A 25,673-nucleotide genomic window follows, 5' to 3' on the forward strand; every position below is an offset into this window, starting at 1 on the left:
TGGGTGGGTGTTGCCAGGTTAGGTAGATGCCAGCCAGGTAAGGCAGGTGCCGGCCAGGTAAGGCAGGTGCCGGCCAGGTTAGGCAGGTGCCGGCCAGGTAAGGCAGGTGCCGGCCAGGTAAGGCAGATGCTGGCCAGGTAAGGTAGAGAAGGAAGATGGCGTACTCTGTGTGCACATTGGGCAGGAAGGGCACCCCAAAATTTGCTGGGAGGCAGTCTAAGAGATGGGTCTGGACTTATGAGAGAAGCTTGAGCTGAGCCCCTGGACCAGGTGGCGGGTAGTGATGAGGGCGGACAGAGGGAGGAACTCTCCAGGTTTCCCTGCTCCTCTCCAGACTTGAAGGAATAGGGGATGAAGAACAGGATGGGAGATACAGAACTCTTCTTCACAAGCCTGAAGACAAACACCTCCTGGGTGCCGAGGGGCCAGTAAAGGCAGAGGGGCTGGTGATGGGCACAGCTGGCACTTGGGGCCTCTTCTCTGAGGAAGGGGGGTCTGCACTCCTCATCCCTAAGTAGCAGGAGAAGCTGGGCTCCTGCGCTTTCCTCTGGGGAATGGGGGTTCCTCACAGCGCCAGGACTGGCAGGGTGAAGGGCGAGCTGGAGCCAAGGGCCCGCGGGGCCGCCGTGGATTGAGAAGTCAGAGCGTGTCTGAATCCTCGCCTTCTATAGCTCAGGCTGGCTCAGAAAAATGCACAGAAAGGTTTATGTCCTTTCTATGGGGTTTTTATTCTCAAATCCATCTTGTTAAAAACAGGACGATACTATATTGCTTTTCAAAGCATTGTGAGATGTTTGCAAGTTTTCCAAGTACGTACGACGGGAAAGGCTCTCTCAGACTGCCCCTTATTGTCGCATTTCTCAGAGGACAGAGCATCTGCCTGTCCTTTGCCTGCTTACGGAGCTGCCCACATGGTCTGCTTCTCGGGCCCCAGGGTGGAGGAGAGCTCAGAAGGGCAGTTTCAGGGGACGAGCACCCACGGGTGGGAAATGCACTCCTCGTTCTGTTCCTGGATCACTTCTCCATAAGCCTGTCCCACCACCAGCTGGGAGGGGGCCCTGGCTGCCCCCATAGAGGAGGTGGACCATGGTAGGGGTGGTCGCTCCTCCGAGTGTGGTAGAAATCGTGACTTGCCAGCTAAGGACAGCTGCCTGGGAACAGGACAAACCTGTCCTTACGTGGGGAGACCCTCTGCCACCCACACAACACCCCGCCTTCCTGCCCTTCATTGCTGAGCCTGGCAGGAGCACACACAGAAACGCTGACCAGCATGAAGGATGCCTGGTGAGCAGGACAGGTTTCTGTCATTTCGAAAAATACATTAAATGATCAACAGAAGAGGAAGCTTTTCACTTAGTAAGAAAACTTCGAGATTTCACAAGTGCTGATTTCTCAGAAAGAATTCAAAGGGCGTCAAACCTGGGAAGAGACGCATGGTGATGCATTCCGAAACCCTTCTTGCCACTCGAAGCCATCAGCGCTGCTCAGGGTTCCGACTCGCATGAAGGGTGCTCCCGGGTGGCCCGGCAGGAGAGCACCTGGGCTCCCAATCCGGTTCACCTGCAGCTGCTACCGCTAGGCTGGCTGGCCCAGGCTCCTGCATGCTACGTGTTCAGACCAGAGCCTAGCAGTTGTGTGACTCCTGGCTTTGTCAGGCTCATTCTGGGCTGGGCCCAGGGCTCACACGGCCGGCAGGGGTGAAGCAGGTGGGAGAGCATGGGGTGCAGTCAGAGCCAAAAGAGCCCCGCTCAGGGAGAAGCCCAATCTCTTCTGTCTCCAACCCCACGGGCAATAGAGGGAAAAGCTGCCGCGTAAATCATAGTCGTGATTAAAAGCATAGACTGGAGGCAGACTGACAGGCCTCAAACTCTGGGTCCACCCCTTGCTGGCTCGTGACCTCGGGCCACTTAACCTTTCTAAGTCCCCACTTCCCCAGCTGTAAAATGGGCATGACCACAGTGCCCCCCTCATAGCGACACATGGATTCAGCAAATTTATATTTGCAAAACATTTGGAAAGGTCCCCGCATATGGTAAGCACTAAATTGGTGTTTGCTAAGTAAGATACATGTATGAAAAGAAGTGAGTTCAACAGAGAACTTCAGACAACAGTGGACAAGTGGAGCTGGGCCAAAAAAGGAACCAAAATGGCACATGACATTGCACACCTGGGTCTTTAGGAAGCAGAGAAAAGTGCCATGTGTTACGGGAAGCACAGTGACTTCCCCCAGCATGTGTCCCTTTTGCAGGCCCAGGGGAACCTGCACACAGCCCCCCATGCCAGCTGGCATGCGATTCCCATACACCAGCCGGGGTCTCCCTGCCTCCTTTCGCCACACTGCCATTCATCTCTGAACAACGGGGAGTGGGGGTCTCGAGCCATCTGCTATGCCAGACGTCTCCAGATTCCATGGGCAGTCAAGGTCAGACCTCATCCAGACTCCCAGAGACCGTGAGTAAGGATGGAAGTGCTGTTCTGAACCACATGCCATCACGATGCTCTGATGAGTGGTCGGGCCTTGCCCCCACAGCTGCTATGACACGGCTCAGGAAGACGTCTCAAGCCTGCCTTAGGCTTAAACTGTAAGACAGTTTGCATCATGAAAAGTCACAAGAGGCTCTTCTGTCATGCTCCTGATCCCAGCCTTGGATCAGAAACCTTCCATGAACTCCTAGCTAGAGCCCAGCTCTGCCCTTCATCCTAGAGCCGAGCCTCCGGCCTAGACCGGCGCTCCAGGCTTCGGAGGTTGGGCACTTCTCCACCTCCTCCCTCCGACTCCTTTGTGTCCAATGCATGGCTGTGTCTGCTCTGGCCTGTGGCCTGCCATTCACACTCCTGCCTCCCGCCCTTTCCCCAGGCAGTGTCCTCCCATCTCCTCCCCTGGCCATCTCCATCGTACCCTTCCTGGCCTCGATCAGTGATGACCTCCTCTACTAGGTGAGTCTTCGCTGACAATTTCAGACCTCAATAAGCCATCACTCGTCCCCTCAGTGACTTGGACCTGAGGCTGGGCACAGGCTCTACATTTGATTTGGGATGTTGTGAGTGCTGTGGCCCTGTGTGTTCTTTAGCCCTTTGTGTGTGTTGTATGACTGCAGACATGGTCTCTATGAACCAGCTTGAGCCGCATGGGGCTCTGAGATGTCCCTGTCGCTCTGTCACACACACAAAGGGTCGATCGTGTTCGCAGCATGGGGGCCAGGTATTTGGTGACCAAGCAAATTCATGAATGGTCACTCACCCTGACCTCCCAGTTATCGAAAGGCGGTTACTGGTTTGCTGGCAGATGGGTAACAAAGGGGGCTGAGGTCCCTGACACGCCCGCTTCCTCAGCAGGTGTGATGCGGACATCGTGGTTACTGTGCAGTGAGCCTGTCACTGTTGGACAATGTGACACACAGAACCCAGCTTCTGCAATGGGACCCACTTACCATGGTCCGGACGCCATACTGCTTTTCCACTTTTTCCTTTAGCTGTTTGAAACAGGCTTCCATTCTCTCATGAAATGGTCTCAGTGCTTCTGTGACTTTCTCTCCATGGATCCTGATCCCTTCGGCCAAAAATGGGATCTGAAAAACAAAGAGGTCGACCCTCCTTATCTCTTGGTCAATGGTCTAGGGACAGAATGCACACCAGGCGGAAAGTGGCATTGTGCAGCATGTATCTGCTTTTGCGTCCAAATCAAACTGGCTGATTAAATTCATCAGCAGGCACACTGCCCCCGAAGACTAAAATGTTTAAGTTAAAATCATTTGTGTTTCAAATTGGGCACGTCTCGTGCAGCGCTGGGCACACGACAGCCACTTGATTACTTCCCGGACTCGCATTTGTCTATTAATCCAGAAGAGACTTATCTGTGTTTTCACTTGAGTTCGGGAATAGCTGCATTTTGAATTTGTTTAGATGTGACTTGATCTATTAGCAGTGGGTCATGTCACAGTGAAAAGATGTTTTTCAGCTGAAAATATTGTCTTTGTAGACAACTGAGACCCTATTCCAAAAAGTAAAGATCTAATTATATGTGATTTGTGGTCCTGAAGGATAGTCTTATTTGGAAAGGAAGACCAAATTTATTCTTCCTTAAAACTAAAAATAATCACTTCTCTGCCAACACTGCTGTCACAAAATATCCATGCCAACACTTCATTTCCGAGAGTGGAGATGTAGCTGACCTTTAAAAGCGTCACCGACAGACATTTCATCCCCAGCCCCAGAGACCCTCCAGTGTCCCTGCTGCTGGGTGGGGTAAGAAAAGCTCCTTTCTTTCCTTGGCTTCTGCTTCTAACCCCCACCCCCCCAACCCCTCCTGCTCAGACAGGGAGTTAGACACTCCTCAATGTAATCAAGCCAAGAGGCTTCCTCTTAATAATTTATCATTAAATCAAAATACTGATTAAAAACAGATTTTCCTAATACGACAGAACACTAATCTCAATGAGCAGATTTATTAGTAAGAAGGATAATAAGTACACAATTGAGTTTCCCGTGAACAAATTCGAGAAATCTTATCAAGATGAACCCAAGCCTGAATGGCATTTGGTTGCCATTTAGAGCACGCAGCTGCTGTCTCTTGAGGGGCGCCAGCAAAGGACAGACTAAGCGGGCGCTCCCTGTGGCTCCAGCGCCACCCGGCCTGCTCTCCACCTGCACTGGCAGAGTTTGTTCTCCTGACAGTTGGGTCTGTACCCACGGTACCCGCCAGGTATCCCCTTCCTGCCCGCTATCGCCGAAAGGGCAGCACACAGGTGAGATTTCAAAATGGCTGGGACGGTTTGGTATTCCTCATGAATTCCTCCTGCAGATGGCAGCTTCCTAAATGAGCTGCAGTTTGCTCAGGTTCCACTCCAGGAAATGCTCCGGTAGTCCCTTTGTTTCCCGAGTTGAGTTCCGCCTCGGGGGATGGCAAAGGCAGGCCGGGGACCACTTGTGGTGGGATGCTGCGTGTGTGGTGTCTGTCTGGGTGTTGACTGGGGTGAACGCACACCTACCCTAGATACCGAAAGCACTTTGGTAGAGAATGGATCTTCCTCAAAGTGCAAAACACAGTCTCATCATTTCTGTGTCTTTTGTTGGTTTGATAAAACTCTAAAATGGGCAGACTCGACATCAAAAAGGTGCTTAATGGACTAGAATTAAGGCGATTTGGTTTGGCCACTGGTACCATGTGGACTGCGATTTGATTTGGCAGCTGAAATGTTTGGAGTGTGAGATTTCCCCCCTCGACAGGTCCCTGATGTTGGTCACACAGAGCCGTCTTCTATGCTCGCTTGGGGCTGAGCTGCAGCTATGAAAATACAAGTAACCCCCGTATAACGCGGTTGTTAGGTTCCTAAAAAATGCTGTGTTATGCGAATCCATGTTATACGGAACAAAGAACTAATACAAAAAAGGGTGTTAGTTTCCAAAAATTAAAAAAAAAAATACTATTATATTTTTTACAATTAAGAGAAATACCTTTATTAAAGCAATTTTCACCTAAAGTATAACATATTAATATGTATTAAATAATGTTTTCATTGTCATCACTACTAAGCTCTTAGTACGCTCCATGTTGTTTGGGGAGTTCCCTAATTTTGAATGAGATATGTTTTGCTCTTAAAAGCTCTTATTACGCTCTGTGTTGTTCGAGGACTTCTCTAATTCTCGAACTGTGTTAGAGCGAAGCCATGTTATAGAAGCGCGATGTTATACGGGGGTTACCTGTGTGCTCCAACATATGAGCTGCCTAATAACAAATAGAAGCGGCGGATCGAGGCCTGAGACGGCCTTTGGAGACCTTTTAGTTCACTGGGTTCCGACCTGGCTGAGCACCAAACTCTCTCAGGCAGATTGCTGGACCCCACCCCCAGGGCCCTGATTTGCTCCAGAACGGGGCCTGGGAATCTGCATTTCTAAAGAGTTGCCCAGAGCCCAGAGAGGAGCTAGTCACGCCTCGAGGGGTTTGAACTGAGCACGCAGACTGCTCTTAAAAGACGTCCTTCTACATGGCAGTGCTGTGTTTGAAGAGTGCGTGTGTGTCCCCTACACACAGATTCTGGGTCTGCCAGCCACATAGAACATTGGCGAGCACGGCTCAATGTTCCAGGAGCACCACCCCGGTGACAGCGGTCGTGCCTGTCCTCAGCTGGGGATGATGAGTGAGCTTGGTCTTTCATCTTTGTGCATTTCAAAGAGAAATCTGGAAGCATCCCATCCAAATCTGGATTCATCTTTGGACTCTGTGCAGGGAAGCTCAACAAGACAGCTGCATTTGGGGAAGAGCCGAGCTGTGCCTTTGGGGAAAAAGCGGGCAAAATGTGTGACCTGGCGACAGCTGTACACCAGCAGAGGCCCCATGCAGCCTGCGCCTGACTCCAGCTCCCACCTGGGAGGAGCGGGTCGGCACCACCTCATTTCCGCGATGGCAAAAGCCGAATGAGGAGCTGCCTGCAAGGAACAACCAGCCTTCACGTGATTTTAGGCTCCGAGATGTGCTTCTTGTACATCAGTGAGGGAAATTCTGCCCACATGTCCTGGGGGTTCCCAAGAGGAAAACCTCACTCCGCCTGGATGGCGCTTCAGGAAAATAGCAAACCAAACAAACTAACAAGCGAAAACAGAAAAAAAGCATCCTGATAATCCCCAAACTTCTTACTTTTGATGAGTGTGTGACTCAATTACTGATACCAAAATATGGGTTTTCAAAACATTTGCAAATGGAAGCAAAAATCACAGGTAATGTTTTGAATATGTAATTTTCATCATTTTTTGATTTAATGAAGTTGCTAGAAAAGAGATTCCTTCTTTCAACTTTCCTGTGAGCCGCTTTAAAATTCATCCTTTAATACAGTTATTAGGGGTGACGACATAGTGCTGACATAAACTTCTCTCTGGGGAACAAATTATTTTCCTCTGTGGGACTTGAAACTCTTAAAATCCAATTTGCTGTAAAAGCTTACAGGAAAAAAAAAAATCAATAGAACTTTTGCAGACCAAACTAGTTTTTGTGTAGCAATGGTTTTATAGCCTTCAGAGGAGTTTTGAATTTTGTACCCTTTGGTTTCTACAACAACTACCATGGAATCCTTCAGACTCCTAAACACTCTCCCTCTTTTTCAGTAACGGGAGACAACCTACATGAACCTTCCATTCCATGCAAAGGCCCATTCCTGGCCATCGAGGTCCCTTGGAGTCAACCCTCAATGTTTCTTGTCACAGAATAATTCCAAGGCAAATAGACGTCAAATGCATATGGATTTGTGGCAACGTCACACCCATTAGGATGGCTACTATAAAAAAACAACAAAACCAAACCAGAAATCAACAAGTGTTGGCGAGGATGCGGAGAAATTGGAACCATTGCGCACTATGGCTGGTGGTTTCCCTCAACTGCTGAGGGAAACACTTTGGTGGTTCCTCAAACAATTAAACACCGAATGACCACAAGACCCAGCAATCCTACTTCTGGGTCTGTACCCGAAAAAAGTGAAAGCAGGGACTCAAACAGACATCTGTACACTCACGTTCATGGAAGCATTATTTGCAACAGCCAACAGTTAGAAACAGCCTAAGTGCCCACTGATGGATGAATGGATACATAAAATGTGCTACATACACACAATGTAGTATCATTCAGCCTTAAAAAGGAAGGGGATTCTGACATGTTTCAACATGAATGGACCTTGAGGACAGTGTGCGCAGTGAGATAAGCCAGTCACAAAGTACAGATACTGGGTGATTCCACTGATATGAGGAACCCACATTAGCGACATTCATAGAGACAGAAAGCAGAATGGTGGCTTCCGGATACAGGAGGAGGAATGGACAGTCAGTGTTTAATGGGCACAGAGGTTCAGTTTTCAAGCTGGAAAGTTCTGGAGACGGATGGGGCTGATGGTCACACAAGTGTGAATGTGCTTAATGCCACTGAGCTGCATACTTAAAAATGTTAAAGGGGTAAATTTTATGTTATATAAATTTTACCACAATAAAATATAAAATAAGTACTTATAATGTGACTTGAAATCGAAGCTTAGCCCCACTCCACCCTAAGAGGTCACATCCGTCCACATGCTGATGACGGAGAAGCCACTAAGCTGAGGGTTTGGGTGGCAGGATAAAGGTATCCATAAACATGTGTCCTCAGGAACAGCCTCACCATGTCAGGCACCCAACTGTTTTCCGGGGATGACCACATGTGTACACAAGCACAGACACGTGTGCACACACATGCATGCACACAACACACATGTACACATACCTGTGTATGTACACAACACATGTACACCTGTGCACGAACACATGCACACAATACACATGCATACGCAACACACATGTGCACATACAGTCACACATGCATACATACGCACATGTATACATGCAAACACATAAACACACAAGCACACATGAATACACACAAATACACCCCAGAGCTAGGTGGCCTTGCCTTGTTCCTTTCGGATTAGCATGTGAGGGCCACATCTGTGGCACACAATGATACTGAAATGCCCGGCTGCCCTTGGTTGGGCAATCACAGATCACACTCCAAGGATCCACTGGGAGGAAAGGTGCATAGGGAGCAGGAAGCAAGGTAGCCTGGGGTACGATGCCCCTGGGCGCAGGGAAACCCAGGCCTCCGCTCCCTCCGCTCTCTTCACTGGGTCAGCACGCTCCTCGCCTTCCACGTTCAAAACTGAAGCCTAAAGCAGTAAGTTGGCCGAAGCACACAGCAAGTAGGCAGAGCTCCCAGAGAGCGGGTCTGACGGCCCCTCCACCTCCAGGCTCACAAACGCTCCAAGAAGCGCAAGAACAAGTAACTTCCCACGGAACACAAGACTCCCTCCGGGGTCACCCACCCTTTCAAGACCATCGCCCTCGGAGAAAAATCTCAGAAGGCCTCAGAAGCACAAATAGGAAAGCAATATAATATGCCTGTCTTACAGCTGGGAAAACACAAATGAGGACCCCGCCTGAACCCAGCCCAGGCGGGAGAACATACGGGGTGGGCGTTCTGTGGGCTCCAGCTCCACTTCCCACAGATCCCTGCACAGCGCCTTTCCTGGGATAGGCTGGAGCTGAGCTCCTAAGACATCAAGGCTCTGACCTTGCCTCTGATGTTCTCCTCTGTCAATACCAGACAAAGATTTTCCAGCAGCCGGAGAACTGACCAAAGGAGGGAAGCAGATCAGGCTCATTTGCAACAGAGAATTTCCTGGGTGTTCAAGTTCATGGCTGCAGCCCAGGAATTGAGTGAATCAGGGCAGTGGGGGGTGAGGTGTGGAGGTTTGTCTGGGGACCAGCGTGGCTACGTGCACTCTGGCTGATGTCCACAGGACCCGGTGCTCAGGCTGCCCAGGTGGCCCGGGCATGCACTCACCTTCCCCCTCCCCCGCCAGCCCGGTGAGGCTGCCGGTGGACATTTACCTGCCATGCGATCAGGTCCTTGAGCTTCTCAATCTGCTCGTGGGCCTCTGGGTGCTCCTGCAGGTACCGCTCTGTAAAGAAGGCCTGATGGAGACAGGGAGAGCCACTCAAAACACCGCTCACCAACACGCACACCTACTGTGCACCATGCCCTGGGTTAGGGCCATGTGTAAAACAGACCGACACCCCTGCTGCCGCCACGGAGCTCGCTCTCCCCGGTTGGGTGCTCCGAGCACCCAGGGCAAAGCGTCCAGTAAGGTCGAACAAATACATGGAGTGACCAGGCCGGGCATTCAGTGGGTACCCCAGGCCTAGGAGCCCAGCAAAGCCACAGCGGGCCTGGAGGGCTCAGGCCTCTGGGTAGCAGCTCCCAGAGGCTCACATGCCTGTCACCCCCACTGGTGCCCTGCCCATGTCGACCCCACACCAAAGGGCAGCTGCCACAGAGCAGCATCTCCCTGTCCAGGGCGGTCAACCACCATCCGTGCCCATTCTCGGCCAGTGCCCCTTCTGCCTGGTTTTACTTGGTCTAGACCAGGGACTAGCAAACTTGTTCACGAAGGGCCTCGCTCTTAGCAAGGGCCATTGTTGCATGAGAAAACCAGCCAGACTCTAGGTAATGAATGGCTGTGGCCACTATCCAAACTTGAGTTATAAAAACAGGCGGCGGACTGTTGTGCAGACCGCTTGTCTAGACCACAGTCGTGACCTTCAGCTTCTGCCCTTTCCTATGGGGATGATTCCTAGGGAGACCAGCTGGCCCTCTCCTCCGGACCAGCCCTGCTCAAACTCTGTCTTTGGCCTTTAATGATCCCAGGTTTCTTGAAAGTCACCCGAGGATCACTCTCCAGAGCCAACCTGGGGGTTAGGGGGACAATGCCCAGGCTGGCGGTCTGGGGTGGGCAGCCTGCAGCTGCAGAGGGCGCCCTGGGCTCGTGGCCTGGCCTTGGCCCAGTCACTGCTGAGATGGCTCGATGAGACCAGGGTTGCTTGGAGACAGTGTTTGGAGACAGTGTGTCCCAGGATGGGGCTGTAAGAAGAGAGTGGGCATGTCACCTGCCTTTTCGTAATTTGCAAAGCCGCCCATGACGGCAGGGTCCACGATGCCGTTGAGCAGCATGGAGAGGGGGTTGACGGGGAGGCTGGGGTCGTCCAGGTGTTGTTGCACCATGCTGTCCAGCTTGTCGTTCGTCAGCTGCATGGTCTCGATGGCGTTCTCCAGGGGGCTGATCTCCACCTGCGAGGAAGGGGACACGGCACCTCAGGCCGGCTGCTGCGCCCGCTGACTGCGTCTTGTTTACCATCATCTTGTTTCAAGGAGAATGAAGAGTTGGGAATTTTAAGCGTCGTGTCACTGTCCCGGAGGCAGGCCTGGCACTTTGCAAGCCCCCTGTACCTGTGTGGCCAGGAGGGGAGACAGGAAGAGCGCGCACCTCCCAGGACAGGGGCGTGGGCAGGTCACCACTTCCGGTCGGACCTGATGGCCTCACCTCCAACCCTGCCACTGGTCTGTGGGAATGGCCACATCTCCTCCTAACTTCCCTTCCACGGCCTCTCACACGTCTGCCCCATTTGCCTCTAGAAAGAATAGTTCCCTGTTTTTATCACACCAACATTAACCACTGTGTCCACAGATATTCCAAGGTGGGCTCTTCCAGGGGACAGACATGAGCGGACGGGGCTCGAGGGGTGTTGATGGGGCTTTTAGCCGCGCCATTCTGGGATTACGCCCACAGCCCTCTTCCTTTGCTACAAATGGCAAACGCAGCCTGTGGCGGACCCACGTCCTTCCAGAAAGCCAGACTCAGCCTGCTCCACCTCCCAGCTGTTAAGCTCCTTCCTGGGGCATCCCGGCCGGCTCAGAATCCCTGATTACAAAGGGCTTATGGGAAGAGGCTATTAGGAGGGTGAGAGCCTGTTTATGAGAAGGCCCTCCTCTTCTGTCGTTTCATACACCCACATCACCAGATCCAATGGTACCAGTGACGCTTGCATTTCTGCCACCTGCCACTTACCTCCTGAGCTCCCCACGGGTGAGGGCCTGCCTGCCCGGGTGCTATGGGGGCAGAGCGAGTGGGAGCTTCTGGAGCAGGAAGTGGAAGTGCCCAAGGGGGCCCAGAGCCCTAGGGCTTCAGAGCAGGAGGTGTGTCCTCTCGGATGGGTGGGGGATGTGGTGAGCAGGGCACTCTGGGAAAGGCCCAGACCTCACGTTGGCATGGACAAAGGACGGGAGAGGAAACAGGACCGGGAAGAGAGGTTCCAGCCCATTCTAGAACCAAATCAGCAGCCATCTAGGGGCTTACTGTGAACTGCCAGGCAGGTACCAGCCTCTGGATAAGACCCTGACAGGTGGAAACAAAAGGCCTGGACACCCACGACAAAGCAGGACAAACTGTACATATGTCAATCAGGTCTTGTTATACTGGCGACTGCCACACCCTGAAACTGCTGCATATCCAATGAAAACCTGCTACCTGGCTCTGGTTCCCAGACACGAGACTGCCCGAGGGCTCACCACGCAGGCAAAGCACAGATTAGCTAATGAGATACGAGTCATTATTTCCTTAACAAGTGCCAGTGAGGGGTGTCTTCTCAAGCTATTTTTACTTGAAATGAGCAAGTACTATTAATCAAGTTGTTTGTCATGTAAATGGCAATAAAACCATCAGGAAGAAAGATCTAAAAAAGTGTATGTAAATTGGAACTCATCTTAAACTTTTCATTTACTTAACAGAAACCACTGTCAAACAGCACAGCAAAGCCTGGCTTTAAATATTTTCCAAGAAGAAATGAAATCTTAGTTCTGGTTTTCTTAGAAGCTAGAGTGGTTGTGATTACGCAGCATTTCCACAACGATTTTTGAGGAGAGCTACTGCTCTGAGAACACGTGGGGTGATCACAGGCTCAGACCTGTCTGGTCTGGGGTCTGCAGTGCGCGTGTGGCCACAGGACCGCGTGACACTCGTGGGGGAAAGGGCGTGTCAGACGTATAGAAGAGGATCACAGACGATCCCTTTCCGGAGTGTCCTTACCATGAAAACAGACTTGACCTCAAACCACCTTAGAATTCCAGGTAACTTATATGCAGTGGTGTAGATGGCTCTCTCGATCCACATATTCTGCAAGGGGAACACACACAGCACGGGTTAGGCGGGCTGACGATTGCTTCGGCCCTAAGGGGGATTTCTACAACTCTCCAGAGGCAAGCCCTCCACCAGCATGGGATTCCTCCTGGGACAGGTGACACATGGCCCTTCTGTGTTCTGAGCAGGTCACCCCTCCCGGGCCACGCATGCTCTGCTGACCAGCCAGTCACACAGGACACATCAATGTCCCCTGCTTTCTTGGCCAACAGTACATAACTCCCTGCCACTTGGCAAAGAAAATATAATAGGAGAGTCGGGGAGAATTATATATGCCCAAACCGGGAGGTTTCCTCTGAGCAAATAGATTTTTAGAAAGGTTCCAATGAGTTTGGCATCATCCTTACTTAGCGTTCAAGGGAGCTCCTTGTGCAAATGCATTGAGGAAAAGTTAAGAAAAGTGATAAAATCAGTGTTTGAAGCTTAGAATTTTTTTTTTTTTTTTGTGTGTGTGTGTGTGTGTGTGTGTAATACAGTGGTACCCGGTTTTTGAACGTAATGCGTTCCGGAAAACAGTTCGAGTGCTGAAACTTTCGAAAAGAGCCGTCACCGAGGCCTCAGGATCTTGCACTCAGAAGCCACGTGACATGTTCGACTTCCGAGGCATGTTCGAAAGCCGAAGCACTTACTTAAAGCCGAAGCACCTACTTCCGAGTTTATGGCGTTTGTAAACTGAAATGTTCGTCAACGGAGACGTCCGAAAACCAAGGTACTACTGTAATGTTTTGACGTTAGAAAAAAAGATATGGAAATAGGAGGGAGAACAATCACCCACTACTCAAAGTTGGTCACTTAATTTAGTATCTATTATTTAAAACTTCTCACTAACCATTTAAAAGTTGTATTTTCAATAAAAGTACCACCTTATAACCTGTAAGATTTTTGTAAAATGGTACATTATATATTGCAGGAAATTGTTTCAAGCCAATAAATATAATTCAACATCTCTTTAAAGCCTGCACCGGACTCCATTGCAATAAATCTTTTTATAGTAAATCTTTTCTCCCCCCTTCTGCGTTATCAGCCTTCCTGTAAGTGGTACTCACTGAGCAGACTGAGTCTGTCAGCAGTAATCCTGATAGAAAGGGAGGGCATAATGGAATGTTAACAATGCCAGAAAGCACTAATCCCAAACCTTTTAAACTCCAGAGCAGGAGGGGGAAGGACCTGGCCGAGTCCCCAGGACACAGGCCACGTCTCCTGTCCCCCAGCCAATGCTCCTTAAGTCTCAGGTCCAGCTCCCTCTGGCACTTGCCCTAGGAAACAGCAGTCTGAGCAGGCCCAGACCACATCTGCAGGGAGCACCTTCCCCCACGCCAACACACGCTGGGGGTGGGGGTGGGCTGCCTCTGGGTTCCACTGGGCTTAGGGCCAGCCTGGCTAGCCCTGAGCTCTCGGCCTGGCAAGGGCTTTCCCAGCACCGGCCCTTGGGGCCAGGCTCCCTGCTGCAAGAACCCCCATGCTTACCTGGAAACCTGAGGCTTTGTCGGGAGTGTAAAGGACTAAATCCTGTGGCTGTGGGGACCTAGCGGGGTCATTAGGGGATTTCAGGGCCATTTAGAAAAATCACGGCCTCGGAGGCGTATGCAGCTGTGAAGGTCACGGGTCTGGGTTATTCTCAGCTCTGCCCTGACTGGCTGTGCACCCGTTGGCGGTGTACTTGACCTCGTGTCTCTTTGCAGTACACGAATGCACAGAGCTGCCAGGGCGAGAGGTGTGTGGGAAATTCAAGAACTACAAATCCGCAGTTGAGAAACCATGTAAATAATGGCGGGAATGCTGGCATGACCATGACAGACAGGTAGGGCTGAGAAAGCCCCGCCCCCAGCGTGGCAGTACAGGTCAGGCCGTGCCTCTCACTCCTACAGACTACACCCCACTGACTGGTCACAAAATAGATCCAGGATGCCCCAGGAACCAAGAAATAGGGTCTCAGTTTTGAAATAACCTGTGCCGGAACTGGGGACGACTTCAGAATTCACCGACCCTAAGCTCCTAGCTGACACATAGACAACTGGGCTCAGGCAGGAAGGGCGTCAGGAGCTGTGCCCTGAGACTCCCAAGCATTTTGCCCTGAGATTGGAGACTGTAGGAAAATTAGGGCTTCCAGGGAAGGTGCATGGAGGTGGCTCCGCGGAAGTGCCCCCAGCTTCACTGTGGGTCAGCTGCCAGTTCACCTTTGACCTCCAGCCTGCAGGGCAGGGGGAGCCATTCCCAGTAGTGGTGGTGTCCTCAGGAGTCCCTGAGGTTAATGCCTCCTTAAAACATGGGCCTATGGAGCGATTTCCAAGGGAGGTTTCCAGGGCAAGAGGAGGGAGAAATATCAACATTAAAAAGAAAACCTATGCTTTATTTCATGCCTTTGCAAAATGGAATCTATTAAACCAGTTATATGTATATTTTCTAAAAGGCTACAAGGATCTGTATCAATATTTGCATGACTCTACGTGGTTTTCAACAGGGGACAGACATTTAGCAATGTGTGATAACATTTTGACTCTGTTTTTTATTTTGATTCTGATTTGATGGATTGGGGAGGTGCTACTGGCATCTCGTGGGCTGAGGTCAGGGGCGCTATTCCACATCCCATGGCCGGTACAAAGGACAGTGCCCAGCGCACAGAAGAACCCGGCCCAAGACGCGGTAGTGCCCAGTGCAGACCCGTGAAGTGCTTGGCACCTGTGCGCCTATCTGAGTGGTGGGCCCAGCACGTGCTCCATGGGCCCCGAGGAAGATGACTCAGGTCCACCCTCGGAGAAGCAAGAGTGCTAGGGGCCTGGGAGCGCTTTCACAGCACGTCACCTTATTGCAATATTGTGTCATAGGGACCTCCGCAAGGCCATTCGTGATATGTTCATGGTTTCACCAAATTTGAAGGGGTAACACATTAGGATTTCTGTACATAATGTACAAAGCCACTGATCACGGCACTAGGGTCGCCTCTGAGGCCATGTTTTTTCCACAGGCAGTTTTGTCGATGGTGGAATGTGCTTTTGGGGATGGTTGTTTTTTTACCGCAAATTCATTGTCTGGGTTTTTCTCTCCCTTGCGGATTGGCCGAGAATATTCAAATCGCTGGACCTCGTTTACCCTGTAAAAACTGTAAAGAGACAGAGAAATCATTAAACATTTAACCCAAAAAGCAGTCTTGCTTTTAGATGTGAGGTCTGGCCTCCCAACAGGTCATTGCATTCCTTAAAATATCCCCAACCTTGACCCGAATCGATAGCAGTGGCTTCCTCTCCCGATCGGCATGGGAAGACAAATGCTGGCAGGTGGAAAAATTACCTTGAGTTTCTGCCCCCTCTCTGTCCCTGAACACCCTCAAGGGAGAAGTGATGCTGAGTAAGACTGAAATGGGCAAAAACAGAGACACAACGAAGGGAAGGAGAGAGGAAAAAGGCCTCCATTCTCCATTTGGGTATTTATTATTTTAAAAACGTAATAATTTAATAATTCAACAACTAATTTATTAAAATAATTTAATAATTTATTATTTTCTTAGATAAAAGAAGTTACGTCTTCATTATTTTTAAAGAGGTCTTACCTACTTCAGTTTCGAATCTACAAAAGGCAGAAAGCAGTCAGTCGTACTACTTGCACGGACCAAGAGTGCACCTTCCTTGCTTGAGGTGGGGGGCAGGGGTGACAAACTCCAGAGACAGGCTGGGGGCCTCATTCATCCTCCTGCACTGAAATGCAGCTGGGCTCCCCACATGGAGGGGAAATACCTGAGAGTGCACTATCCTTCACTACTTGATTCATGCCTCCCTCTGAGAAAAAAATGTCGCAAAACTTAAAATGGAAGGCTTGTGGAAGCCATCATCCGTCAATAAATAAGAGTCCTGGTTTATTTCCCATCATTGTTGATAAAAGGTTAAAAAAATGATAGTGAATTTTCAGGAAGGCCACAACCCACCAAACTCCATGATACAAAATAAGCAGATCTTAAGCATTGTTAGACCATTGAAGAGATTCATTTTCTTTTTTTACTAGAACAAGGATTAAATAAAAAAGAAAATTCGTAACATCAAAGGGACATCTAAAGCAGGGTGTTTCTACAGCATTGCCGAGTCAGATACAATTCAATGGAGAGGCATAAAATCTCACTCAAATTCAGACAGCTGACCCGTGCGTTTTAAAAGCCACCTTGTGATCCCATAGTACGGAATTGTTGTGATTAGGGGTGAAAGGGCTCTTCTCACCCCAACCCCGTTCTCCACCAAGAGCACCTGTCCGAATCCCTTTTCCTGCCCCACAGAATGCAAATGCCGGGCCACAGCCCACGTGTCCAGGCTCAGAGCAGCTGGAGATGGAGCAGGACCTGTGCACCACTGAAAACTACAGGGATCCTTTCACCAGGTGGAGCAGGAGCGAGTAGAGCGTCCCCTCCGCCCTCCGGAGTTCCCGTCTCCTGACCTCGGGAAAGGAATAATCCTTGCCGCCTCCCAGCCACGTCCTTTATAACTTCCTTTACAGTTGACCCTTGAAGGACATGGGTGTGAAGCGCAGGTCCACTTATACACAGATTTTTTTCAATAAACACCTGCACTATTTTTGAGCCCTGACTGGGAGCCCACTGATGGGGAGGGCTGACTGTGTGCATTGATCTGTGCTATTTTATATAAGGGACTTGCACATCCATGGATTTGGGTATCCAATGAGGTCCTGGAACCAATCCCTCCAGATACAAGGGACAATGAAGTTTTGGGGGAGTCTAAGGTTATACTCAGATTGTCAAATGCCCGAACCCCTGTGCTGTTCAAGGGTCACACCCTGGGGATGGGGGTGGGCTTCCTTCACTCCACATCCTTCACTTTGATGCTGAAAATAACTGGTTTCCCTTTCTATTCTAAGTAAACAGAAAGGCCATCTGAAAAGCTAATGAAGGACTAAGATCCATCATTTCAAAGGTAAAACTATGAACAAGGGATCTGTACACAGTCTCTCCCCACCCTCATGCTGGATAAGAAAAATGGGCTGATTACCTTACAATCTGCTCTGACACAGGCCTGTGAAATTTCGGGGGCAAGTCGAGTTTGGGCTTCACTGTGAAGCACTGAATATCTGAAGGTGAAAGGGGTCAAGGATCACAAGGCAGCATGAACATCAATCGTGAGCGGGTCCCCCTCTTCCCCAACACCACCCCTCCAAAGGAATGGGGGTGCGACCTCTTCCTGTTCGCTGTGTTGTGGTCTTAAAAGGATACACTGGCCCGGGGAGCTCTTAATATCTTCGCCTGGTGGAGATGTCGTCTTCATTTTCTCAGCGTTTGGAAACTGGGTTAAGAGCCGAGCCTCGAAGTCTTCCCTGCGTTCGTACTCTTTGCCCCGGTAAATGAAAACCTTCCCCTGGAAACAACGACAGTCATGAAGTGACACCACAGGGCAGGGCTGGGAAAACCTCACACAGAAACGCACTGGTCTTTGGTTAAGGAGGAGGAAGTCGCTGACTGGAGGAACCACCTGTCATCTCACTGGTCTTATCGGCCAAGGACACAGGAACACAAGCCACGTACGTTACACTGTGGAGGACGCCGTGACCACACAATGCAGAGTTACTGATCTCTGGTGATGTATACAGTCTTCACGAGGACAAACCATTTACAAAACTGAAAAACCAAGTGCATGAAATGGTAGAGAGGGTGAAGGCACCCAGGCAAATGGATGGGTAATGGTGGGTGTCATGGGTGTGTGTGTGTGTGTGTGTGTGTGTGTGTGTATTATTATTTTTTTCTGGTAGGACCTAATGAGTTTCCATCCTGCCGAAAGGAATTTATGAGAGCATGAGATCATAGTGAGGCCTCAGAACCTGAGCATGACATTTCAAGCGGACTCCTACAGAGTCTTGGCTTCAGCAGAACCAGATGAAAAGGTCCAGACCAAAGCAAAGCCCTTGGCTTCCACTGGTGGAGAGACTGGAGGTGGATGGTAGAACTTCCCTCATTTGCAGGTTCAGAGATATGTGTGTATGGACAACTATCCATCAACCAATGAGAAGGCACAACACAGAGTTCTCCTTCTAAAGGGTCGTTTTGTCCATCTCCCATTTGTCACCTCCATCAGTTCTAGTTGGGGTGTCCATCTGGGGGTAGTGATAAGATGGCTGGGCTAGGCGACCTTCGGGGTGCGTGTTAACTTTGTAGGCATTCTCCCTTACATAGGCTGTCTTGTTGAGGCCATTTCTGTCTGGGTGTGACTCAGTCACTCTGTAAATGTATCTGTTAGGAAAGTTCTGATTCCAAGATATAACAAGTCTCCGTACCTTCACAGATTCAACCAGTGTGTTCTGAGGGTCAACTGAGTCACTGAAAGGTGGCACTGGGTAGACAGTGTGGTGCTCCGCTGGTCCCTGAAGCCTATTGCCTCCCCCATGCACCCCCCACCCCCGATCTTAGGACTGTCTAAACCTAAAGGAAACCTACAACAAGGAAAAAACAGTGAGCAGAAGCCACGGAACCCAGGAAATGGGGAACTGGGGGCTGATGCTTTTCCTCCTGGGACTTGGTTGTGTGGGTGGATCTGTTGTTTTAACCAAGGGACACTGGGCCAGAGGCTCCAGGGGGGCTGGTCACAACCAGGTACAGCCCTGTTATCTGTTGTGACAACAGACAGACGCCAGAGAGGACGGGGAGAGAGGCAGACAGATAGAACAGCATTCCACTGCTTACTTTTCTATTTACCTCCTAGAGACTCAGCTCACGGTCAAATTATAATTTGTCTAATTAATGAATTTTCAAAAGATAAAGAATGATCCTCTGGTATACTCAATTTATCTCCCTGCCTAGTCTCAACTCATTCTGAGTTCCTGTAAATCACTGAAGAATAAACAATTTAAGAATTGAATATTTTACTCGATTGTGCTTAGGTATGTCTTAAAGTACCCATTATGGAAGAAAAATGTTCTCTTTCTCTAAAAAAATAATGTCAAACAGAAAGCAAAGTAATATGTAGTCTTAATCAGAAATATAAATACACAGTGTGGACATCTTTGAAGGCTATATAAAGCCAAACATTTCAGAAATTCAGGAAGATTTAATGTATAACAGGCACTAGGAAATGAACATGAGCTTATTATGCTTTACACTACAAGAAGGACTTAATAATAACAAATGTATATAAGGCTTTAACAGAAAAACACTAATGAGTTACAGGTGAAAAACCTGATAACATTTTCTTGAAACGTCAATTACTTTGCATTCTGAAGTGGTCCCTTCAAACATGGAAACAAGGGGGAAATGCACATATAGTCAAAGACAGTCATTCCTTGTAAGGACCATAACTATTAATATGATTGCAAAAACAGATCAACTCTTAAAGAAAAACGCAGCCAAAGGGACAGCTAGGCACTTCTCAGGGGCTGTTCTCCCAGCAATGCATGAAGGCGCCAGACGTTCCACCCCCTCTTTTTATAACTGCTACGTCATTGTCAGATTGAGCCCCGACAGGTGATTGGTGAGGCATAATAAATATACCGCTGCAGCCCCACGAAATTACTCAGCTGTGGCGGGAAAGTCAGTTCAATAGTAATCACGCCTGTGAGACCCTATTCGTACTTTGCATTTTGTCCTTTTGATGGGGATGACCCAGTGTGTCCTCCCAGCATATCCCTGGCATTATCAGTGGGCCCAGTGCCCACCCCGCTGGCACGTCAGGAAGCCAGGACAGAGCCGTAGTTAGTGGCCTTGGATCCAGCACTAAACTCAGACAGCCACACCTGTAACATGCAGCACAGCACGGGTCAGCCATGATTCAGGCTTGGTCTGCTCTTAGAGTCACACACACACACAGCCACACGGTCATTTCCAAGCACATTAATCAAAGCCATGAGCAACGTTAGGTGACGTCAGCTGCAAGCTCGTTATACCCTTTGGCTTGTTTTTCTATTTAAAATAAAGTTATTTCCAAATGCTGCCTAATGTAGGACTTACAACCGTATTCTTCTTGGAAAGGAAGACTTTCTCCAGAATGGGAGTTTCTGACCAGCCGCTATCTTAGACGTGTACTGCCACGGCTGTACAACGAAGGCCATGGCGGCAGGGAGAGGCTGAGCTGTGCCGACAGGGCCAGATGCCCCAATCACCCAGCCAGGACCCTGCGTGAGTGGCTAACCCAGCAGGTCTCCCTCTGGAGCAGGCCAGCCCTATGAGGGTCACGGGTTGACATTCACAAACAATGAGAAGTCCTCACCGACTATGTCCTTCCCGCTGGTGCCGACATTGCATAAAGGGAAGTTGTATACTATCAGGGAAGCCTGTGGAATCAGAAACTCCAGGCCAAAGGAACATAGCCCTGGGCCTAGGAATGTCTCCCTGGCTGTAACTGCCCCAGGCACAGAGCTTCTGCTTCCCCAAAACCACAGGAACCATGCATCGCCTCCCCACATGAGAGAAAAGCACGTGTCACTAAAAGCATGTCGTAAGAAATGACAAGAAACCATGACTTGTTGGTCAATGACATCCAAGAATGAGTTTTTGGAAACTGGGAACAATTCTACGAGTAGGCCAGGTGGCACTGGCTCACCAGTTTCTCCTCTGGCCTCGTGAGTATTGGGGAATGGGCATTTGGCTGCCAACTGTGGTATTTCTTTCATCCTGTGTCAAACAGCACGTGTCTGTCTCAGGGATGGACTATGAATCAGAGCTTCCCGCACTGGAAATGCATTTCCCGCTTCGCGGGTGAGTAAAAGTACACGTGTTCCTAGCAGTGTTATTCACAGTAGCCAAACAACCCAGATGTCCACGAAAAGACGAACGGATAAACACAACGTGGTACATCCCGCCAATGGAGTGTTACTCAGCCACAAAAAGGAATGAAGTTCTGACACACCCTCCCACATGGACGGGCCTGGAGGACCTGGACTAACAGCAATGAGCCAGAAGGGCAAATCCTGTGTGATCCCTCTTCTATGAGGTCCCTTGCGTAGGCAAAGCCAGAGACACAAAGTGGAAGGGTGGGTGCCGGGGGCTGAGGGGACGGGAGAAGGGAGAGTAAGTATGTAATGAGGACAGAGTTCCGGTTGGGGAAGATGAGAAAGGTCTGAGGAGGGAGGGTCGGGGTGGTTGGACAACACTGAACATACTTACCGCCGCTGCACTGTGCACTTACAAAGGGTTGAGATGGTAAATTTTACGCTGTGTATATTTTTATCACAGGTTTAAAAATACACATAAGTGGCTGAAGGGGAGTTCTGTTTAGGAAAAATCAATAGAAAGTCTACATACAATCACAAGAAGCATTACCAGCCCCTCTTTGGCGCCCTAAGCTCCACACTGAGCTATTAGATTACAGAGTCAGACTTTGAGCCACGGGGGCAAAGTCCAAATTTTTCCTGAATGGGCAGAGGCTCTCCGCCCAGGGAAGAATCTTGGCTCAGATTAAACAGAATCAAAATTTACCCGGAGGAATGTGGGAAATCCTTGTCCATAGTAGCCGACAGCAAAGTAGTCAGGCTTGGGTCTTATCACTTTGACGATGTTTTCGTAAAACTGAGCTTGTTTTTTCTGAAAGGAAGTAAGAAAATGCATTTCAGGTTTGAATAGAGTATTTGAGCGTCCGTTCTTCTGGTGTCTTCCAGTGGGCTCTCGGCGCTTTGGCAATTCCAGGAGGGTCTTAGGAGGAGAGGCATGAACGTGTGCCTCTGAGTTTAGTCTCGCCACCCAGCTCTGACAATAGTATTCACTCATCCTCTAGTAATCAGTAGGGGAATGTGACCAAAAAAGCCAAATTTAGCAACCAGCTGTGATTTATAGGGATTTCAATAACCTCACAGATGCCACAGAAACAGTTTTGCTTCTGATTAAATGGCTGGTCTTCAGTATTTTAAAAAATGTTATTGACCAGATACGGGAGACATTAAAGAAGAATTTAAAAGGGCAGAATTCTGCTCCAAATGAATGATAAACATGACAACACCATGAAGTCGGTCTGCCGCATACAGAAACGACGTCGTAGCCGAGAAGGCAGTAACCAGAAACTGACGGAGCTTCCGTGGAAGGTGACAGGTCAGGCCACTCTCCATGTCTCCAGTTTTATACCAGTGGTGCTTCTGGGAGGCCCTCGAGCCATGATGACCGCTGTGTGCACGAGGTCAGCGGGTTGCACATGGAAATCGTCCACTGAGCTTTTGTGGTTACAAAAGCTCAGTGGGAAGTAGAGTGGACCCTCGTGGGCCAGAACCTACCAGCAAATAAATCACGACTCTCCTCCCAGACAATGCAGGACGATGGCCAAGGCTACCGAGAGCCTGAGCAGAATCCCCACATGAAAAGGGAAAGGGAAATTCTAGAAGAACAAGTTTAGATTGCCCGTGTTCATGTACAGAGAGAGGAAGGAAGACCTACCAGTAATTCACTGAGTTGTTCATAATCAAACATCTCGTTTTCATACTGTTCGGCAAGTTCCTTGCCCAGGGCGATGGCCTCCTCCCACATCTGTGAGGAAGAAAAGGGAGAGAGAAAGCCACCCTGAATTATGTGGTCAAAGGGTGAAATAGTAACACGACCGTTCATAACAAAACACTTTGGAAATGAGCTAACTTAATTGAAAAACACTACGAGAACAGTGACTGAAAAGACAAATATTTACGAGAAGCTCGTGTCCTTTGGCTCACAATAGGCATCAGCTGACAAACGTGGTCACCTCCTGCCTCAGCCATCAGGCTGCGTCGCCCGGGGTCCTCACTGGCTCCCATCCTCTGTCTCCTGCAGCCCATGTGTGAGCAGCCATGGAGCCAGGGAAAGGGGCCGCAGGGCGACGAGAGGCTGCGAGGAGCCTGAGTTTGCTCTTTCCCAAACCTTCCCATTTAATAAATTTTCTATTTCAGCAGTCACAAAGACCAGGATGCATTTCAACTCCGAATTAAGGCTTCCAAGAAGTTCACTGTACGTGTGCAAGTACCGGGAGGATGAAAAGCCTGCCATCATTTCATTTATTTTTTTAAGGAGGGCGCAGCTCACAGTGGCCCATGCGGGGATTGAACCAGCAATCTTGGCGTTAGCAGCACCGCGCTCTAATCTACTGAGCTAACCAGCCACACTGCCATCATTTTAAAAGAGGAACTTTCTGTAGTGATATTTTGAAAGTGGTTTTCCCATCAGCTAACTGATGTATCAAAATGCTGATAAACTTTTGTTACGTATGGGGTAATTGATACGTGTAGTAGCCCTGGATTTCCCTTATTTTCCTTGGGAAAAATAAAGTGGTTAACTTGAAAAGAACATGGAAAATATGGAGGAAGAGTCTCTTCCAGGAAGCCTTCCAGGGTGCTGCCCACTCAGCTCCTTTTCTCCCACAAGGGCCCAGGATTTCCCTCCTTCAAATCTTTTTGTAATGTATCGAAATTGGAATGCTCCTTTGTCATTTGTCCTCAGAGACTATGTCCCGGAGGGTAGGGACCCAGCAGTACCCAAACTTCTGGACAGGAGCCCAGGACCTGCTGAACAATGTTTCTTGAAGGCTGTTGGCTTAGAATCAGGAAAGCGTCACACATCTTGCATACTGCGTTCTCAGACATTAGCTGCCCACTTCTCCACCACCACCATTCCAACAAGATGGCGCACTCATTGCTCGGGCGAGTGGCTCCCAGCTTCCTCTGGGTCCAACAACACCACACCCGTGTCCTTTTGTGTAAGTCCCTCACCTTTGTTCCACCCATTTTGCAGATAAGGAAGTTGGGGACTGGACACTTAAGTTACTTGCCCAAGGGAACACGGTGGGGTGGACATGGCCCAGCTTAGTCTTTGACGTTTGATGACTGGTTTAGTTTGAACCACTGTGACAAATACCACAGACAGGGCGGCTTAACCCACAGACATTACTTTCTCACATTTCTGAAGCCTGGAAGTCCAAGATCAAGGTGCAGGCAAATTCCTCTCTTGGTGAGGGCTCTCCTCCTGACTTGCGGACGGTGTTGGGAACACAGGCTGTGAAGGCACACACTTGGCACGCCCTCAGCCTTGAGCCCTCAGCCACCTGCTATTCTGCCTTCTCTTAGTAGGATGACTCCATCGAGGGCCTTACCTGTTACTGAGTCACCCAATAGACTTACAATTTACATAGCTATGACTTAAAGAAACATTTTTGATGAGAAAAAAACAATTCTGAGATAACAGTTGCATTTTAATACTTTGAAAGACAAAATAAAAACAAGCCCAGAGTAGAAACAAATTTCAGGGGCAGAGTCACCCCAGGGAAGAAAGAAAGCGGCTGAGATGTCCTTCCTACAGATTGCACACTGGCTCCTTCCCACAACCACCCCCATCTCATCTCCATCCTGTTGAATCTTTCGAAGTCCCCTTGTATTCTTTGAATATCATACTCTACTGATCCAGAACTTTCTGTGGTCCTTTGCTGGAGCCCAAGCTCACATTTCTAGAAAGGGGGAGCTTCTATCACTTTTCATGTTTCTTCTAAGCTCCAGCCACAAATTCCTTCTCCAGTGTATTTCCATTTCAAAGAAAACGTTACCTTTCCTTGTCGTTCTCCTTCACTGGATTTTTCTTTAGTTTTCTGCACGCTAACACACACCTTCTCAGCTGCCTAGAATGCCATGGCTTCTAACTCATTGCTTAATCTGTTCTTATCCTGAATGACAGATGAGATGCTTTAGATCCACATCAAAAGCAATGGTTTTTTAAAAATATATAAGTCCTGAATAAATATCTTATCCAATTCACCCTGAGGTTACACGATTGTGTTTTCTATAAATGCACAACATCCCCCCGGGACGGTTTTAAAGGATTCTGGGTTAAGGAGATTTTCACCTGCTTTTAATAGGACTGGGCTCTAAGGAGTATGGGTAACTCATATTTCCAATGTGAATACCTTGAAAACTATTCAGTGCCAGAGAGCAAACAGATTCAGTACAATCAAGATTTAGATTATCTTGGTGAAAGAATCGCTTGAACTTGTGCGACTGAATGGCCTGCCTTAGCTGGGTTCTTAGATGTGCCCTAGGCTTATGGGGTTCACCGCGGTCCGAAGGGATAAGCACCCTTTGCACACACTTTATTTTCTAACATGAAATCCTTAATCCATGTGATAGCATTCCTGACATTGCTAGTTCACTTGCAACACGGAATGTTCTTTCCAGCACCTCTTTCCATCAGGTGGTCTTAGCTGCTTTCTC

The 25,673-nt window shown here is 49.2% G+C and overlaps 1 protein-coding gene across 2 annotated transcripts in view; it reads right to left on the reverse strand.

The window, feature by feature from the left end:
- The window catches only part of DOCK1 (dedicator of cytokinesis 1), a 453,094-nt gene that overhangs the window by 17,751 nt on the left and 409,670 nt on the right, over positions 1-25,673 (reverse strand). For both annotated transcript variants that reach the window (XM_081074113.1, XM_081074112.1), the window contains exons 39-47: positions 22,888-22,977; positions 21,943-22,047; positions 17,755-17,896; positions 17,534-17,612; positions 15,561-15,645; positions 12,435-12,521; positions 10,463-10,639; positions 9,403-9,486; positions 3,432-3,569 (exon numbers count right to left, since the gene is read on the reverse strand). In XM_081074113.1, coding sequence (XP_080930239.1) covers positions 3,432-3,569; positions 9,403-9,486; positions 10,463-10,639; positions 12,435-12,521; positions 15,561-15,645; positions 17,534-17,612; positions 17,755-17,896; positions 21,943-22,047; positions 22,888-22,977 — 987 coding nt within the window. The remainder of the gene's footprint in view (positions 1-3,431; positions 3,570-9,402; positions 9,487-10,462; positions 10,640-12,434; positions 12,522-15,560; positions 15,646-17,533; positions 17,613-17,754; positions 17,897-21,942; positions 22,048-22,887; positions 22,978-25,673) is intronic.

Source organism: Rhinolophus hipposideros (assembly GCF_964194185.1).
Source record: "Rhinolophus hipposideros genome assembly, chromosome: 15".
Classification (NCBI taxonomy): domain Eukaryota; kingdom Metazoa; phylum Chordata; class Mammalia; order Chiroptera; family Rhinolophidae; genus Rhinolophus; species Rhinolophus hipposideros.